The 19,188-nt window shown below is 37.0% G+C and overlaps 1 protein-coding gene across 2 annotated transcripts in view; it reads right to left on the minus strand.

The window, feature by feature from the left end:
- Window positions 1-19,188, minus strand: part of fid (fire dancer) — a 214,091-nt gene that overhangs the window by 36,480 nt on the left and 158,423 nt on the right. For both annotated transcript variants that reach the window (XM_068377033.1, XM_068377032.1), the window contains exons 3-4: window positions 7,214-7,567; window positions 3,820-3,923 (exon numbers count right to left, since the gene is read on the minus strand). In XM_068377033.1, the coding sequence (XP_068233134.1) occupies window positions 3,820-3,923; window positions 7,214-7,394 (285 nt within the window). In that variant the 5' untranslated portion in view covers window positions 7,395-7,567. The remainder of the gene's footprint in view (window positions 1-3,819; window positions 3,924-7,213; window positions 7,568-19,188) is intronic.

Here is a 19,188-nt window from a genome sequence, read left to right on the forward strand (position 1 = left end):
GGGTCTAAATTCCTCCTCCCCTACCAATGCATTTATCCACAGGCCCTAAATTCCTCCTCCCCTACCAATGCATTTATCCACAGGCCCTAAATTTCTCCTCCCTACCAATACATTCATCCACAGACCCTAAATTCCTCCTCCCCTACCAATGCATTTATCCTCAGGCCTTAAATTCCTCCTCCCCTACCAATGCATTTATCGACAGGCCCTAAATTCCTCCTCCCCTACCAATATATTTATCCACAGGCCCTAAAATCCTACTCCCCTACCAATGCATTTATCCACAGGCCCTAAATTCCTCCCCCCTACCAATACATTCATCCACAGACCGTAAATTCCTCCCCCCCTACCAATGCATTTATCCGCAGACCCTAAATTCCTCCTCCCCTAGCAATGCATTTATCCACAGGCCCTAAAATCCTCCTCCCCTACCAATGCATTTATCCACAGGCCCTAAATTCCTCCCCCCTACCAATACATTCATCCATAGACCGTAAATTCCTCCCCCCCTACCAATGCATTCATCCACAGGCCCTAAATTCCTCCTCCCCTAGCAATGCATTTATCCACAGGCCCTAAAATCCTCCTCCCCTACCAATGCATTTATCCACAGGCCCTAAATTCCTCCCCCCTACCAATACATTCATCCACAGACCGTAAATTCCTCCCCCCCCTACCAATGCATTTATCCACAGTTCCGAAATTTCTCCCCCCTACCAATGCATTTATCCACAGACCCTAAATTCTTCCCCTCCTACCAATGCATATATCCACAGGCCCTAAAATGCTCCTCCCCTACCAATGCATTTATCCACAGGCCCTAAATTCCTCCCCCCCACCAATACATTCATCCACAGACCATAAATTCCTCCCTCCCTACCAATACATTTTTCCACAGGCCCTAAATTCCTCCCCCTACCAATACATTTATCCACAAACCCTAAATTCCTCCTCCCCTACCAATGCATTTATCCGCAGTCCCTAAATTCCTCCTCCCCTACCAATTCATTCATCCACAGACCCTAAATTCCTCCCTCCCTACCAATACATTTTTCCACAGGCCCTAAATTCCCTCCTCCCCTAGGAATGCATTTAGCCACAGGCCCTAAATTCCTTCCCCCTACCAATACATTCATCCACAGACCGTAAATTCCCCCCCCCCTACCAATACATTTATCCAAAGACCATAAATTCTTCTCTGACCAATGCATTTATCCACAGGCCCTAAATTCCTCCTCCCTTACCAATTCATTTATTTACAGGCCCTAAATTCCTCCCCCCTACCAATACATTCAATCACAAACTCTAAATTCCTCCCCTCCTACCAATTCATTTATCCACAGGCCCTAAATTCCACCCCCCTACCAATACATGGATCCACAGGCCCTAAATTCCACCCCCCTACCAATACATTGATCCACAGACCCTAAATTCCTCCCCCCTACCAATGCATTTATCCACAGGCCCTAAATTCTTCCCCCCTAACAATACATTCATCCACAGACTCTAAATTCCTCCCCTCCTACCAATGCATTTATCTACAGGCCCTAAATTCCTCCCCCTATTAATACATTCATACACAGACCCTAAATTCCTTCCCCCTTACCAATGCATTTATCCACAGTTCCTAAATTTCTCCTCCCTACCAATGCACTCTTTCACAGACCCTAAATTCGTCCCCTCCTACCAATGCATTTATCCACAGGCCCTAAATTCCTCCTCCCCTACCAATGCATTTATCCACAGGCCCTAAATTCCTCACCTCCTACCAATGCATTTATCCATAGGCCCTAAATTGCTGCCCCCCCCCTACCAATGCATTTATCCACAGGCCCTAAATTCTTCCCCCCCTACTAAGGCATTTATCCACAGGCCCTAAATTCCTCCCCCCTACCAATGCATTTATCCACTGGCGCTAAATTTTTCCCCCTTACCAATACATTTAGCTACAGGCCCTAAATTCCTCCCGCCTCCTAATGCATTCATCCACAGGCCCCGAATTCCTCCCCCGTCCTTCCCCCTACCCAATGCATTCATGAACAGACCCTGAATTCCTCCCCTATCCTTCCCTTACCCAATGCATTCATTAACAGACCCCGAATTCCTCCCCCTTCCTTCCCCCTACCCAATGCATTCATCAACAGACCCTGAATTCCTCCCCTGTCCTTTCCCCTCCCTTATCCTTCCCCCTCCCTTGTTAAGGACGAGGTCGTAACCCACCGCTGGTTAATCGAAGCCTGGCGCTAAGCTCAACATTAGCGAATCCCGCAGCAGAGCAAATTACCAATACCGGCGGTAGATATTCTCATAAAGGACGTGTACAGTTGCCGCGCGAGACTTGTAATCGGCAGTGGTGGCTAACGCTGCGTTATCTAGACCATTTCTTTGAATATGTCACAATGTCGTTTTTTTTGGCGCAGAAGTTTCTATTGATCGTATTTTTGAAGAGTTTTCATGATGGAAGCGAAGATACGTTTATGGATTTTTGGACTTAGATATATTATGAGTTAATCATTTGTGGATTTGGGATAATTTTTCTGATCTATATTATTTGTATTTGATTGAATTAACTGAGACAGTGCTAATATATATATATATATATATATATATATATATATATATATATATGTATATATATGTATATATATATATATATATATGTATATATATATATATATATATATATATATATATATATATATTAATATATATATATATATATTAATATATATATATATATATATATATATATATATACATATATATATATATATATATATATATATATATATATATATATATATATATATTGCTTTTATTGTTATGATAATTGTTATTTTTGTACGTTTCTCTCTAATTACTTTGTTCTTTTTAGTAATTTTCCAATATTAATGCATTCATGTTATAATTATTTTGTTTACACACACACACACACACACACACACACACACACATATATATATATATAATATATAATATATATAATCATTTCTATTGCTCTACCTTTATTATCTCTCATAATTGTAGCTGTAGTCTCTATTATATTTTTATATTTATATTTGTTTATTTTGAAGGTGAAGATACAAGTTCCCATATATATAGAAAATAGTCCTATCTATTGTAGATATATGCAAAATTTACATTGATTTAGATAACAGGTAGATTTTCATACATTTACTTTTCTTCTTATTTCACTGTATAACCTCGGGAAATTTAACTACATATATAACTGAGTAAAACTGAACCACTGTCCTTAGAATATTCATCGTTGCTTGTAATCTTTAAAAAATAGGTTTGATTCCAGGCTTATTAATGAACTAAAAATTCTATAAGAAAGCTTCAATGCTAAAAACTGGATTGTAGAATTACAAGCTCGGCTGTGATTGGCCAATCGCGTCGTAAAAGGACTAATAGGAGACCAGCATTCCATAAAAAAGTACAGAGTTTGATTGCTAGCTTGTTAGTGAAATAAATTTTCTAAATACACAATGAGAGAGAGAGAGAGAGAGAGAGAGAGAGAGAGAGAGAGAGAGAGAGAGAGAGAGAGAGAGAGAGAGAGAGAGAGAGAGAGAGAGAGAGATAGTCTCGCTACTAGTATCCAGAGATAGATAATTTTACTATTAGTATCCAGAGAGAGAGAGAGAGAGAGAGAGAGAGAGAGAGAGAGAGAGAGAGAGAGAGAGAGAGAGAGAGAGAGAGAGAGAGGTATCACTATCAGTATCCAGAGAGAGAGAGAGAACGTCACTATTAGTATCCAGAGAGAGAGAGAGAGAGAGAGAGAGAGAGAGAGAGAGAGAGAGAGAGAGAGAGATTTCTTACTTCATGATCACGTTCTTTTGCAGCTGCTGTGAGATTGAAACACCTGTCGACTCCCACTTTGACCACTTGGTGGTTGATGTGTAAATATTTCCCATTGCCGCAACCTGTCGAAGACACAAGTTCATGTTAATGTGTGGCGGAAATTTTAGGGGAATGCATTTTCTAGGATTACATTTATGGGTAAAATCTTTATTAAGGTTGCAGTTTTGAGGATTTCATTAAGGGTAAAATCTTTATTAGGGATGCAGTTTTGGGTGAAATTTTTATTAAGGTTGCATTTTTCGAGGATTGCATATATGGCTATAATCTTTATTAAGGTTGCATTTTTAGAGGATTACATTTATGTGTAAAATCTTTATTAAGGTTGCAGTTTTCGAGGATTACATTTATGGGTATAATCTTTATTAAGGTTTCAGTTTTCGAGGATTGCATTTATGGCTATAATCTTAATTAAGGTTGCAGTTTTCGAAGATTGCATTTATGGCTATAATCTTTATTAATGTCTGGCGGAAATTTTAGGGGAATGTATTTTCTAGGATTACATTTATGGTAAAATCTTTTTTTAAGGCTGTAGCTTTTGAGGATTTCATTAAGGGTAAAATCTTATTAGGGTTGCAGTTTTCGAAGATTACATTTATGGGTGAAATTTTTATTAAGGTTGCATTTTTAGAGGATTACATTTATGGGTATAATCTTTATTAAGGTCGCAGTTTTCGAGGATTGCATTTATGGCTATAATCTTTATTAATGTCTGGTGGAAATTTTAGAGGAATGTATTTTCTAGGATTACATTTATGGGTAAAATCTTTATTAAGTATGCAGTTTTTGAGGATTTCATTAAGGGTAAAATCTTTATTAGGGTTGCAGTTTTCGAGGATTACATTTATGGGTGAAATTTTTATTAAGGTGCCATTTTTCGAGGATTGCATTTATGGCTATAATCTTTATTAAGGTTGCATTTTTCGAGGATTACATTTATGTGTAAAATCTTTATTAACGTTGCAGTTTTCGAGGATTACATTTATGGGTAAAATCTTTATTTAGGTTGCAGTTTTCGAGGATTTCATTTATGGGTAAAATTTTTAAGGTTGCATTTTTCGAGGATTACATTTGTGTAAAATCTTTATTAGGTTGCATTTTTCGAGGATTACATTCATGTGTAAAATCTTTATTAAGGTTACAGTTTTCGAGGATTACAATTATGGGTAAAATCTTTATTAAGGATGCATTTTTCGAGGATTACATTTATGTGTAAAATCTCTATTAAGGTTGCAGTTTTCGAGGATTACATTTATGGGTAAAATCTTTATTAAGGTTGCAGTTTTCGAGGATTACATTTATGGGTAAAATCTTTATTAAGGTTGCAGTTTTCGAGGATTACATTTATGGATAAAATCTTTATTAAGGTTGCAGTTTTCGAGGATTACATTTATGGGTAAAATCTATATTAAGGTTGCAGTTTTCGAGGATTACATTTATGGGTAAAATCTTTATTAAGGTTGCAGTTTTCGAGGATTACATTTATGGGTAAAATCTTTTTTAAGGCTGCAGTTTCGAGGATTTCATTTTAGAGGGATTTGGTTTATTTTTGGATGGGTTTTAACTGATGGAAGATTTTTAAAAGGGTTCTATTTTTGTGGACGTGTTTTTAGCTGTTCATTTTAGAGGAGTTTAATTTATTTTTGGATTGGTCTTAACAAATGGAGGATTTTTAAATGGTTCTTTTTTGGTAGAAGTGTTTTTAGGGGTTTATTTTAGAGGGGTTTAATTCATTTTTGGATAAGTTTTAATTGGTGGAGGATTTTTGAAGGGTTCTATTTTAGTGGACGTGTTTTTGGTTGTTCAATTTAGAGGGGTTTGATTTATTTTAGAAAGGTTTTAATTGATGGAGGATTCTTTAAAGGGTCCATTTTGGCGAAAGTGTGTTTTGTGTGTGTTATTTTTGTGGAAGTCTGAGTTTTAGGGGGAAGCATCTTATATTGTTAATTGATGGAGGATTCTTTAAAGGCGAAAGTGTGTTTTAGGTGTGTTCTTTTTGTGGAAGTCTGAGTTTTAGGGGAAGCATCTTATATTGTTAATTGATGGAGGATTCTTTAAAGGCGAAAGTGTGTTTTAGGTGTGTTATTTTTGTGGAAGTCTGAGTTTTAGGGGGAAGCGTCTTATATTGTTAAATTTTTCAGATGTTTTTTATTTATTTATTTTTTTTTTTATTGGAAGGAACATCTTTTGGTATGATTTACCATCGGGGATCTCATTGTTGAGGTTTGGAATTTATTAAGGGCTGCACCTTACTGGAGGTGTAATTTGGGGATGTCCCAAAGATCCTTTTTCAGGGGAGTCACAAATGAGGATATTTATTTCCAGGATTGGCTTTCCTTTGTTGCTTAATATTGGTAAAATTTCAATTAGAACGACTATATGAATTTTTCTTTTGATAATGGGATTTATTGAAGACTGTAGTGATTAAGTAAAATTGAATGAAAAGCAATAGCAACAGTAATGAAAATAATATTGTCTTAACTACTGTAATTGAAGTATTGATATCAACATTTCAACCTCGAAAATAACATTATTATCATTGTTCACGGATGTAACATCCTATCTTACACGAAGAGGTAATCGAAATTGTTATTGATTGAGGTTTGCAACTCCTACATTGCACCAAGCATTGTTCAAGAAGATATTTTAATGTTTCATAACATGAAAACATCGCAACTGATTGGTATATGATTTTCATAACTTATACTAAGATTAAATCGAAAATGGCATTTAGCGAAGTGTGATTTTCATGTGTCTTGCCCCAAGTAAGTAGAAATTAATAAAGAGGACTTTTTTTTACCTCGAATAATTAGAAATTAATAACGAGATAATCCGGACTTTGTTTTACCTGGAATAAGTAGAAGATAATAACTATAGTCCATTTCTTTTAGCGAGGCAGATTTGCACCGACTCGCAACGGTGCCCTTGTAGCTCGGAAAAGTTTCTTGATCGCTGATTGGTTAGAATGATCTTGTCCAACCAATCAGCGATCAGGAAACTTTTCCGAGCAAAAAGGGCACCGCTGCGAGTCGGTGCAAATATGCCTCGCTAAAAGAAATTGACTTTAAATAAATCGGACTTTGTTTTACCTGGAAAAAGTTGAAAATAATAAAGATAAATCGGACTTTGTGTTTTACCTGGAATAAGTAAAAGCACAAGACTGGGCAATCTAACAAACAAGCAAGTAAAAATTTATACAGATAAACTGGGCTTTGTGTTTTTTCTCGGATAAGTAGAAAATAACGGAATAAACCTGACTTCATTTTACTTGGAATAATTAGAAATTAATAAAGACACAATCCGAACTTTGAAAGTCCCGAAAAAAAAAAAAAAAAAAAAAAAAAACTGGACTTACCAACATCGGCCACGAACGATCCGGGCTCGAGGTCTGTGAGGAACTGCCTGACGCGGGGCCATGCCCTGTAGCGGCCGCTGGAGAAGTGGGCAGAGATTTGATCGTAGACGTCGTGGACGTAGGCTCTCTCCAGGGCCAGTGACCTTGCCTCCCGCTCCTTTCGACTCTCCTCGGGGCTCATCCTGACACGCCCGCCAGCCGCCCACACGCCGCCCGCGTTTCCGCCTCCTCGCTACTTCTACTGCTTGGACTTCTGCTATCCAACCCGCGGCACTTCCTCCTCCTCCTCCCCCTCCTGCAGCAGCAGCAGCCCCCTTACTGCCGCCCGCTATCAAGCCCCCCGCCCTCATCCGGCTGAAAGGAAAGAAAATTTAGGAAGCTGTCCTCATCCGGCTGAAAGGAAAGAAAATTTAGGAAGCTGTCCTCATCCGGCTGAAAGGAAAGAAAATTTAGGAAGCTGTCCTCATCCGGCTGAAAGGAAAGAAAATTTAGGAAGCTGTCCTCATCCGGCTGAAAGGAAAGAAAATTTAGGAAGCTGTCCTCATCCGGCTGAAAGGAAAGAAAATTTAGGAAGCTGTCCTCATCCGGCTGAAAGGAAAGAAAATTTAGGAAGCCGCCCTCATCCGGCTGAAAGGAAAGAAAATTTAGGAAGCCGCCCTCATCCGGCTGAAAGGAAAGAAAATTTAGGAAGCCGCCCTCATCCGGCTGAAAGGAAAGAAAATTTAGGAAGCCGCCCTCATCCGGCTGAAAGGAAAGAAAACAGGGCTGTTATTTAGGAAGGCGATAACTCTTGCTGCCTTATGTGTTTCCAGTTAATATTAAAGTGACTTATCTTATTCATTGTATTTTCTCTACAATCTGAACGTTTCCTGTTGAATTTTCGCTCAAGAGAGATAACAGTAAGAAAATAGATTAATTGGAGACATACACACATATACAATAATGTAGCATAATCGAAATAGATTAAGGAAAGACATGTACACGTATACAATAATGTAGCATAATCTAAATAAATTAAGGAAAGCCATACACACATACAATAATGTGGCATAATCGATTAAGGAAAGACATATACACATATACAATAATGTGGCATAATCGAAATAGATTAAAGAAAGACATACACACATATACTATAATGTAGCATAATCGGTTAAGAAAAGACATACACACATATACAATAATGTAGCATAATCGAAGTAGATTAAGGAAAGACATACACACATATACAATAATAATAACGTGGCCTAATCGATTAATGGAAGACATACACACATATACAATAATGCAGCATAATCGAAATAGATCAAGGAAAGACATACATACACATACAATAATGTTGCATAATCGAAATAGATTAAGGAAAGACATACACACACTTACAATAATGTAGCATAATAGAAATAGATCAAGGAAAGACATAAACATATACAGTACAATAATGTAGCATAATCGATTAAGAAAAGACATACACACACATACAATAATGTAACAATCGAAATGGATTAAGGAAAGACATACACATACATACAATAATGTAGCATAATCGATTAATGAAAGACATACACACACTTACAAAAATGTAGCATAATCGAAATAGATTAAGGAAAGACATACACACATACATACAATGTAGCATAATCACAGTTCTATTCAATAGTATTATACAATTTTAAACTTAGATCATAAGTTATATTACAGGAATATGATCTAGAGACAAGAACTCGCTTGATATTGGATAACCATTTTTAGTTTTTTATGGGTGTTATATTTCTAATACTTTATTAGTGAAACGTCATAAAGCAAGACTTATCTTGATTATACTTAAGCTGGCTTGGGGCATTGGTGTATAAAGGTTCAAATGTCTCTCATGAATGGCAGAGGAAAGGGACACGGCAAAGACCTAGAGACTGGACATAAACACATATGACCAGTGCCCAAGACCCATCTCCATCACGCTAGGATAAGAGAGAACCAGGCAATGGCTGTTGATGACTCATTAGGTAGAACTATAGGCTCCCCCAAGCCTCTAACCTTAGCTCACAAGGATGGTGATGTTACAGACACTACTAGAAAGTATGGAGCTTGAGTGGGTTTCGAACTCCCGTCCAACAGATTGTCAGGTTGGGGCTTTACTAATAGGTCTTTATCGACAAAACTTTGATTTGGAAAAGGGAAGTATTTCCATTTCTTCATCTCAAAACATATGCAATAACTACATTAATTCCGTATAGTATCGTGATATTTGTTTTACAATTATTGTATTTTATTCTTTTCTAAACTCCACTATTATTAATTTTGGGTTCTCTGTTGGGCAAAAAATTCTAAGAGTTGCTTATTTCCGAAAATTCCTCTAAATAAAAGCCACAAAACTGGGAAAAATAATTTAAAGAATTATTAACGTTCATATCGAAATTCAAGACATAACGTTCTGACCATGATTTATTAATATTATTACGTGGCCATTTAAAATTGTTTGCAAATCTCTCTCTCTCTCTCTCTCTCTCTCTCTCTCTCTCTCTCTCTCTCTCTCTCTCTCCCCCTACATGCACATCGATATATAAGTTACTTGGTTCCAATATGTGAAGCTCTGAGGTATTTGTTTCCGAGTTGTTTATTATGAAATAAAAACTACAATTCTTCAATTTTCAAAATGTTCAAATCTTGTTGGCCATAAATACAGTAAAACTAGAAGAAACCAGGAAAATAAGGAGGATTATATAAGAAAATATTACTTTAATTTGTATCATTTTGTTTATTATTAAAACCTTCTAGAGGGGCTCCTTCCAAAAACCTGTAGCTCTTATGCAAAACAGATCTCCTATGTTATAAAGTCCCCCCAATTTTTATGCACTATTCTACTAATGTTCAAGTACAGCTATTATTATTATTATTATTATTATTATTATTATTATTATTATTATTATTATTATTATTATTATTATTATTATTATTGTTGTTGTTGTTGTTGTTGTTGTTATTAATACTTGCTAATCTACAACCCTAGTTGGAAAAGCAGAATGCTATAAGACCAGGGCTCCAACAAGGAAAATAGCCCATTGAGGAAAGGAAACAAGGAAAAATAGAATATTTTAAGAAGAGTAACAACATTAAAACAAATATATTAAAACAAATATCTTCCATATAAACTATAAAAAACTTCAACCAAAGAAGAGGAAGAGAAATTAGATAGAATAGTGTGCCCGATTGTACCGTCAAGCAAGATGGTTAAATAAGAAAGATTCATATAATTCTAAGGCGTCTAAAGTGGGATTTGAATCGAAGAAAAAGGAATAAGATAGACGGTGCAAGGTCGGGTAAGAAACGAATAAAAGGTAACAATTCAAGAGCCAACGTTAACCTCACCAGTTGCACCTTGACCTCGATCACTCCCTAGGTCCCAGTCCTGGGGTCATACGGCTGATATAGGTAGTAGGTTGGCCAGGGCACCAGCCACCCGTTGAGATACTACCGCTAAAGAGTTATGGGGTTGTTTGACTGGCCAGACAGTACTACATTTGATCCTTCTCTCTGAGTACGGTTCATTTTCCTTTTGCCTACATACACACACACACACACACACACACTTAATAGTCTGGCCTATTCTTTACATATTTTCCACTGTCCTCATACACCTGACAACAAAGATTACCAAATAATTCTTCTTCACTCAAGGGGTTACTGCACTGTGATTGTTCAGTGGCCACTTTCCTCTTGGTAAGAGTAGAAGAAACTCTTTAGCTATGGTATGCAGCTGTTCTAAGAGGACACTCCAAAATCAAACCATTGTTCTTTAATCTTGGGTAGTGCCACAACCTCTGTACCATGGTCTTCCACTGTCTTGGGTTAGAGTTTTCTTGCTTGAGGGTACACTCGAGCACACTCTCCTATCTTATTTCTCTTTCTCTTGTTTTGTTAAAGTTTTTATACTTTATATACGAGATATTTATTGTTGTTACTCTTAAGATATTCTATTTTTCTTTTTTCCCTTCCAAACTGAGCTATTTTGCCTGTTGGAGCCCCTGGGCTTATAGCGTCGTGCTTTTCCAATTATGGTTGTAGCTTAGCAAGTAATAATAATAATAATAATAATAATAATAATAATAATAATAATCCCTGTACTTAAAGTCAATTGATTTTTTCCTGGATCTAATCATTATGATTTATAGTAACTTTTTTCAAAGTTTTGCCATTAGGATAACGCCGAATCTCAAGATAAACATTAAACGTTGTTGTGGCCTATTGGAAACGTCCTTACCTTGCGATCTGCCAATCTGGGGTTCGAGTCCCGCTGAAGCTCGATAGTTTCTTGTGGTGCCTCCAACTCCACCGTCCTTGTGAATTAAGGATGGGTTTTTGGGGGGATCCCATTGGTCTACCTGCTGAATCATCAGCAGCCATTGCCAGGCCATCCCTGGTCCTATTTTGGCTGGATATTGGGCTTGGGCGCTGATCATATGTATATATGGGCAATCTCTAGGTAACTGTCTCTTACTTCTGCCATTCATGAGTGTCCTTTAAATCTTTAAGTCGAACGGCCTCGATGAGGTAATCATCATACCAAGTTGGTAAAACTGTTTAATAGAGAGTTAGTTTATCTTCCTTTCTCTTTTAAGATACTCTTTCTTGCGTTTCGCATTGGTAGGTGTTGTGGATTCAGAATCCCCGTTATATTCCTGGAAATAAAGCAGTGGAAGGCTGACAGACAACGCTTGCTCGGATCATTAGGTAGGCGGTGAATCAGGGGTTTTTCCATTGCTTACATCAAATCCTTAAATGAGTGTCAAAGTGGTGCAACCATGACTCATCCTGAGTGACTAATCTCATGTAGAAAAGGGTTTTGGTGGACAATTGGAAACGGTCTGAAAGCTAAAAATATATTTTATTCAGATGAAAATAAGGAGCATTTTAAGAATGAAAATGCATTGGCAATTTGACGGACTGGGTTTAGAGTCCCGCTCAAGCTCGATAGTATCTTTAGTGTCTGCAACCTCATCATTCTTTGTGAGCTAAAGATGAGAAGTTTTTGGGGGAACCTATAGGTCTACCTGCTGAGTCATTAGGAGCCATTGCCTGGACATCCCTGGTCTTAGCTTGAATGGAGAGAGGGCTTGGGCGCTGATTTTGTATATATATATATATATATATATATATATATATATATATATATATATATATATATATATATATATATATATATATATGACCAGTCTCTAGGGCATTGTCCTGCTAGCTAGGGCATTGTTACTGTTCCTTGCCTTTGCCATTCATAAGTGGCCTTTGAATATTTGAAAAGGAAGTCATAAGTGCTATTGCACTTTTCAATCTGGTCAGCATCTATGCTGGAGTTAACATTGATGATCCTCCTCTTTCAGACATCTTGCTCATCCCAAAATATTAGTCAAAATAGCGTTTACTGATTTCCCTCGCTTGTTTTCATGGGCGTTTCTATCCTTAGGAGAGTCATATTATTCTTGATGATTGTTGACGTACAGACGAGGGTCACATTCTATGCTGATAATTTTATCATAGCGAAATAGATATACTTATCTAGTATCATGATCATGTTTTGAAATATGCAGATGCTTCATTCCCGTACTTTTTATTTATTTATTTTATTTTTTTAATTTTTATTATTTTTTTGCATGTTTGAGTATTTTGTTTACATTTACAAAATTTCAATTGCTCTCACCACCCAAGTAACAACTGTTAACATTTTAGCGCCAATGTATTGCCATCTTTCTGTGTGGGAATACCTAAACGTGGTGAACGGGTTTGTGTATCGCCATGAGCAGCAAAGCTGTATTAGTCAGGGACACCCTTACCTGGTTGGTTTGCTGTGAGCTATCAGACTAAAATTTCCCACCATCGCCAATCTGCAGTTGGCCAGCTTGGTGATGAAAACTGGCCAAAACCCAGACATGAATTACTTACTTTACTTTGATGGCTGCTGCTTTTTCGGTCCCATACAGCAGGAGAACCCCACTCTCTACAGGACCCCCGCTGTCGTTTTACCTTGTTCGTTCAGAGTATTTATCGTTCCAGATCACGTATTGTTCATTTACTGTTAAATCGTCACTGTTGTATGATTTTTGAAATAAGAAAGTCTTCAATTTCCTCTTGAAAGCCTTAACGTCTTCAATCATTCGAATGTTTCGTGGGAGTTCATTATCTAGTCTCGGGGCCGCATATTTAAAGGCTCTAGAGCCTAAAGTAGACATATATCTAGGTTCCAACTGTTAGGACATGACTGAGGCCTTTATCTTGCACTGGACTAGGAACGAATGTATTTGTTGTTGTTGTATTGCCATCTGTAAGTGGTATACTGTTACACCATAATATTTCATTTATTATTTTCTTAACATGGAGAGACTTTAAACGTTTCAGTGAGCCTTGTTTCGATCAAAACTATGAATACGATCGAACTCAGCGGAGTGGTGGATTGCCTCTTTATGGAAAGAATAGATGAAAGGATTTTTTTTTTCAAGTATTCTTGATTTATCTACTTAATTCAAATGGATGATACAATCTATGTAAAACATTCTTTTCACAGAGTCCCATTAAACGTCTCGCTCACAGCTCTGCCGTAATGGAAGTTTTCCAGGTTATCGTAAAAACCCTGGACACGATTATCCATTGATGATTATTTTTTCCAAAGAAAAAAATGGAAAATGGCATTTACTAAGCTAAAGACATGGAAGTTTTCCACGTTATCGTAAGAACCCTGGACACGATTATCCATTGATGATATTTTTTTTTCAAAAGAAGGAAAATAGAAAGCAGCATTTAATAAAAAAAAAAAAAAAAATGATGAAACATTCACAGTTGAAATCCTATGTCACAAGGACACTCCAGTTAACCACAGTCTGAGTACCCCTAGCGAAGAGGCACGGTTATCCATTGTTAAAATTTTTTTCAAAATTAAAAAAAAAAAGAGAGGATAAAATGTGAAACAGCATTTGATAAGCTAAATACAAAATCAACGGTGAAGCAGCCAAAATTTTAAATCCTATGTCACACAGACGCTCCTGAGTTACCCTCAGTCAGTGTATCCCCAGCGAAGAGGCATCCCACCAGACGCCGAAGTTGCCAAGCAGCTCCAAGGTCGTCAAATATGAACGGGAGCCAAAACTCCGGACGCGTCGTAACTCGCAACCTCATTGCAGATCGCGTGAAAACTTACGACAGACACTTTTTTTTTTTTTTTTTTTTTTAATTCGCTGACCTAACGACATCGTTTCGTTGACGTTATGCATTACGGACAAAAGACAGGTCATTTCAATGAATCTAGAGTTTAATGGATCGAAGCGAGAGATATGTCCGCAGTCTATATTCCAGGCCTCGTGGAATCTTTTATTTTATATAGCCGCTTATATGCTCATGAGATGGGCTTTCGAGGGCATTTTTCTTTCGTAAAGTGAATCGAAAATCACTTATTTGATATCGTTGTCTTTTATTCAATTACTTATATAGCCCTGCAGCAGAATAATATTGTAAATACATTTATTTCAAAACGATTTTGAGATCCTTGCCTATTATTCATTCACTTATCTGGCCCTACAGCAGAATAATGTTGTAAATACATTTATTTTAAAACGATTTTGAAATCCTTGCCTATTATTCATTTACTTATCTGGCCCTACAGCAGAATAATATTGTAAATACATTTATTTTAAAACGATTCAATATACCTTCCTTATCAGAAAATTATTCAACCATATGTAAAATCATTAATAAAATCTAGTTTACAATTTAGAATAAGCGAAGTAGGAGATGATGAATGGAGAAGTGTCAATTAAAAGCTGAAGATAGAGACGACTGGCGAAATCTAACTGAGGCGTTTTGCGTCAATAGACGTAGATGATGATGATGATTATGATGATGACGAGTTTAGAATTTTTGTCGTCAAATAAAATGTTCTTATTGTAAAGCAATTAAACTTAACTTGTCTTCGAAAATAATAAAAAAGAAATTGTATCGTATAATTATCAAGCGCATATATATATATATATATATATATATATATATATATATAGATAGATAGATAGATAGATAGATAGATATACAGTATATATACATATATATATATATATATATATATATATATATATATATATATATATATATATATATTATAACTTCTGCAGCCAATTTATGATGATCAGAAAATTACTCTCGATCTTTTGTTCCGCTTCAAAATCTGGATAATTTCGAATAAAATAATTCTAAACGAGACAGCGGTTCTCTTTTCTTAGGAAATTATGACTAACATTTTTTTTTAGGTTTGAGAAATAGAGAGAGAGAGAGAGAGAGAGAGAGAGAGAGAGAGAGAGAGAGACTTCGCCAATGAATTTTTACCTGTAAAGAGAAAAGGAAAAATTGACCAAGTCAGTGTTTGAACGAAGCTGAACAGACTCAATTGGAATGAGAATAACGTAAATGAGAGAGAGAGAGAGAGAGAGAGAGAGAGAGAGAGAGAGAGAGAGAGAGAGAGAGAGAGAGAGAGTTACAAGGATTTTTACAAGGATTTTGGATGTCTCAAAGGCTTTTTAGTTCATCCGTGGAGACTACTTTTTATTTTTGGAAGAGCGATTTAAAGTGAGAGAGAGAGAGAGAGAGAGAGAGAGAGAGAGAGAGAGAGAGAGAGAGAGAGAGAAATGTCCAAGGGAATTACCCAATTATCCAGACTATCCTTTAAAGCAAACTCTTAATAATTGTGAAAAATGACAGGATGAATGAAGTTCGGAGCTGATCAAGTGGAATGACTGACATTTATGTTGGAATTTCCACGAAGTCTCTCTCTCTCTCTCTCTCTCTCTCTCTCTCTCTCAATCATTTCGTAGATAACGCCATTAAGTGTTTTTTCGTTTCGTAAACAGATTTGCTGCTGTAAATTTAGTATTCCTTGGACTACTCTCTCTCTCTCTCTCTCTCTCTTTCTCTCTCTCTCAGATGGCAGGCTGAAGAACCGCGGTCGAATCTCAGACCAAGCTAGAGGAACAGATGAGCACGTTCATAAACATAGAGAATGCTTCTGTTTACATTAGCAGCTAATTATGTACCTAGCTGTTAGCTGACCATTGTGGGTCGCCACTGGGGTGAAGAAGGAGAGAGAGAAAGAGAGAAGAATACTGTCGTGAGTGTCTATCTCCGACATTGAAAACTGAAGGACCTCGACGAGGTAATCCTCATTGGGTAAACCCGTTTAAGGTTGTAGTGACCGATGTGGTTTCGTGCCTGACTGGTGATCGCCAGACTGGGGTTCAATTCCCGCTCAAACTCGTTAGTTTCTTTGGTCGCTGCAACCTCACTATCCTTGTGAGCTAAGAATTGGGCGTGTTGGGGAGCATATAGGTCTACCCGCTGAGACATCAGCAGCCATTGCCTTAGTCCTAGCTCGGGTGGAGAGGGTGTTTGGCCGCTGATCATATGTATATATGGTCAGTCTCTAGAGCATTGTCCTGCTTGATAGGGCAATGTCATTGTCCCTTGCCTCTGCCATTCATGAGCGGCCTTTAAACATTTAAATCTTTAATAGATAGTCACTGTATCTTAGATTTCCTTTCTCTTGAATAAATTTTTCCGCACTGGTATGTTTGTGAATTCAGAATCCCTGCTATATCTTTGGGGGGAAAGCAGAGGAGAATTGTGGAGCAGGAGAATACGCGAAAAAGAGGGAGTTGGGTAGAGGGGGAGGGGGAGGGGAGTGCAAGAGGGCGGTGGAATAGGCTTTTTCCTAATTTCCTGTTAGTCGTCTTGATGTTGCCATAACATTATCGCAAAGAAGAGTCGCACGGCTAGACGGGCGATGTAATGGCTTTGGAGGCAAAAGTATTCCTCACTTCATTTGGTTGTGGTCTGCGTAGCATTTGTGATTATATGTGCGTTTTTGGGTTTTCTTTTTGGAAAGCAAAATTACCTTTTTACTGATCATTTCTTTGCTTTTATAAGATATTTTACTCAATTTTGCGTTTCCTGATTATTTTTTTTTCAAAATATTTTACATTTATTGTTATTATTATTATTATTATTATTATTATTATTATTATTATTATTATTATTATTATTATTATTATTATTATTATTATTATTATTATGCATTTCGAAAAGCCTGCACTAGCCACACAAGCTACTAGCCCGATATGATATGCTTAACTTAACCTTCTCTTTAAGTATATATTTGTGCATTTATACATAAGATACTGATGAGACTTGAATTGTCTGTGGAAGTGAAGTGTAATTTTGTTTAGATACATGTGAGAAGAAAGTTTAAAGCTGTTCAGGTGAATTGTTTGTTTAGTAATTGCGGTGAAAAAGAAATATACATTAGTGAAGAAATACTGATATATATGTAGATGTGATAACCCTTTCTGAGTGGGGATACCTTAACGTGATGAAAGGGTTTGCGTATCGCCATGATCAGCAAAGCTGTACTAGTTAGGGCCACCCATACTAGGTTGGTTTGCTGTGAACGATCTTACGGAAATCTTCCACCATCACTAATCTGCACACTGGCCAGCGTGGTGATGAAAACTGGCCAAACCCCAGACATGAATTGATATGTCTGAGGACTCTGTCCAGCAGAGGACTAGAAACGGCTGCATTTGTTGTTGCTGTGATGAAAAGGTTATCATGGGGAAAAAGGATGGAACTGAGTTTTCTTATGTGGTTTGGCCATGTGAAGAAAATGGGTGTCAGTAGATCAGTGGATTGTATAATTCAGAGGTGCTAGGGTACTAGGAAGATATGGAGCAATATAGTAACAAATTTCGTATTGTCCTTGAAAATTCTATCCTTGAATCAGTAGAACTTCAGAAGTTCAAGCTTGCAGCAAATGTTTTTATGTTGAACAGGCTGACATAAGTGCTTTTATAGTTTATATATGAAATATCTGTTTTAATGTTGTTAGTGTTTTTAGAATATTTTATTTTTTATTTCTCATTAATTACTATATCGTTCATTTATTTCTTAATTTCCTTCCCTCACTGGGCTATTTTTCTCTGTTGGAGCCTTTAAGCTTATAGCATCTTGCTTTTCCAACTAGGGTTATAGCTAAGCTAGTAGTAATAATGATAACAATAGAGAAGCCTAATGATCTTTATATCTAAGATAAGAAAGAGTGCACGAAGAGTTCGACGTGCTGCTGGTGAGGTTTCTCTATAAGTAGGTGAACCGAATAATGAGTGAAGATTTTATTTACTTATGGTTTTTACACGATTCATCGGTTGTAGGATGAATCTGGCAATGACTTTATTTTTGTTTTTCGTGGGAACCACCCCGTTAGAACATATCGCTTAATTTGAAATAAAATTATCTTTTTTTAATTACTCATTCATTAACACAAATCCAAAGCAAAGGGGTTATATTCTCCTGGGGAAGCAGAATATATTGTGTAAGATATGCAACGAAAAGTATGGGAGTGAGATATCTACTTTAATACCAGAGATCCATTTGATATAACCTCTCTCTCTCTCTCTCTCTCTCTCTCTCTCTCTCTCTCTCTCTCTCTCTCTCTCTCTCCATGATGGAGGCCAAGCAGACTGTTCTCAGCGTCAGTCAGTTTAGAGATGCTAATTTATTTTTAGCGAGAATTATTCCCAGTAGGAACTAAATATAAAAACTACTCACACATTCATTCCTTTTAGGGATATAACGCTTTCCTTGTACTTCACATGGTGTGCTGTAAGCATTAACAAAGGATCATTTCGGCATCCTCCCGGCACCTAACTACTCCCAAACCCTCCATAATTAGCTCACAAGGATGGTGAGGTTGCAGATACTACAAGAAACTATCAAGCTTGAGCGGGACTTGAACCCCAGGCAATGACGTTTCCTATAGGCCACCACAGCCCAAAATCCCAAATATAAAACCCACATTCCCATGAAAGGTTTAAAGGTTTCATGCCCCAGAGACTGACCATATATACCTAAGATCAGCGGCCAAGACCAATCTCCACCCAAGGTAGAACCAGGGA

Source organism: Palaemon carinicauda, chromosome 7 (genome assembly GCF_036898095.1).
Source record: "Palaemon carinicauda isolate YSFRI2023 chromosome 7, ASM3689809v2, whole genome shotgun sequence".
NCBI classification, from domain to species: Eukaryota; Metazoa; Arthropoda; class Malacostraca; order Decapoda; family Palaemonidae; genus Palaemon; species Palaemon carinicauda.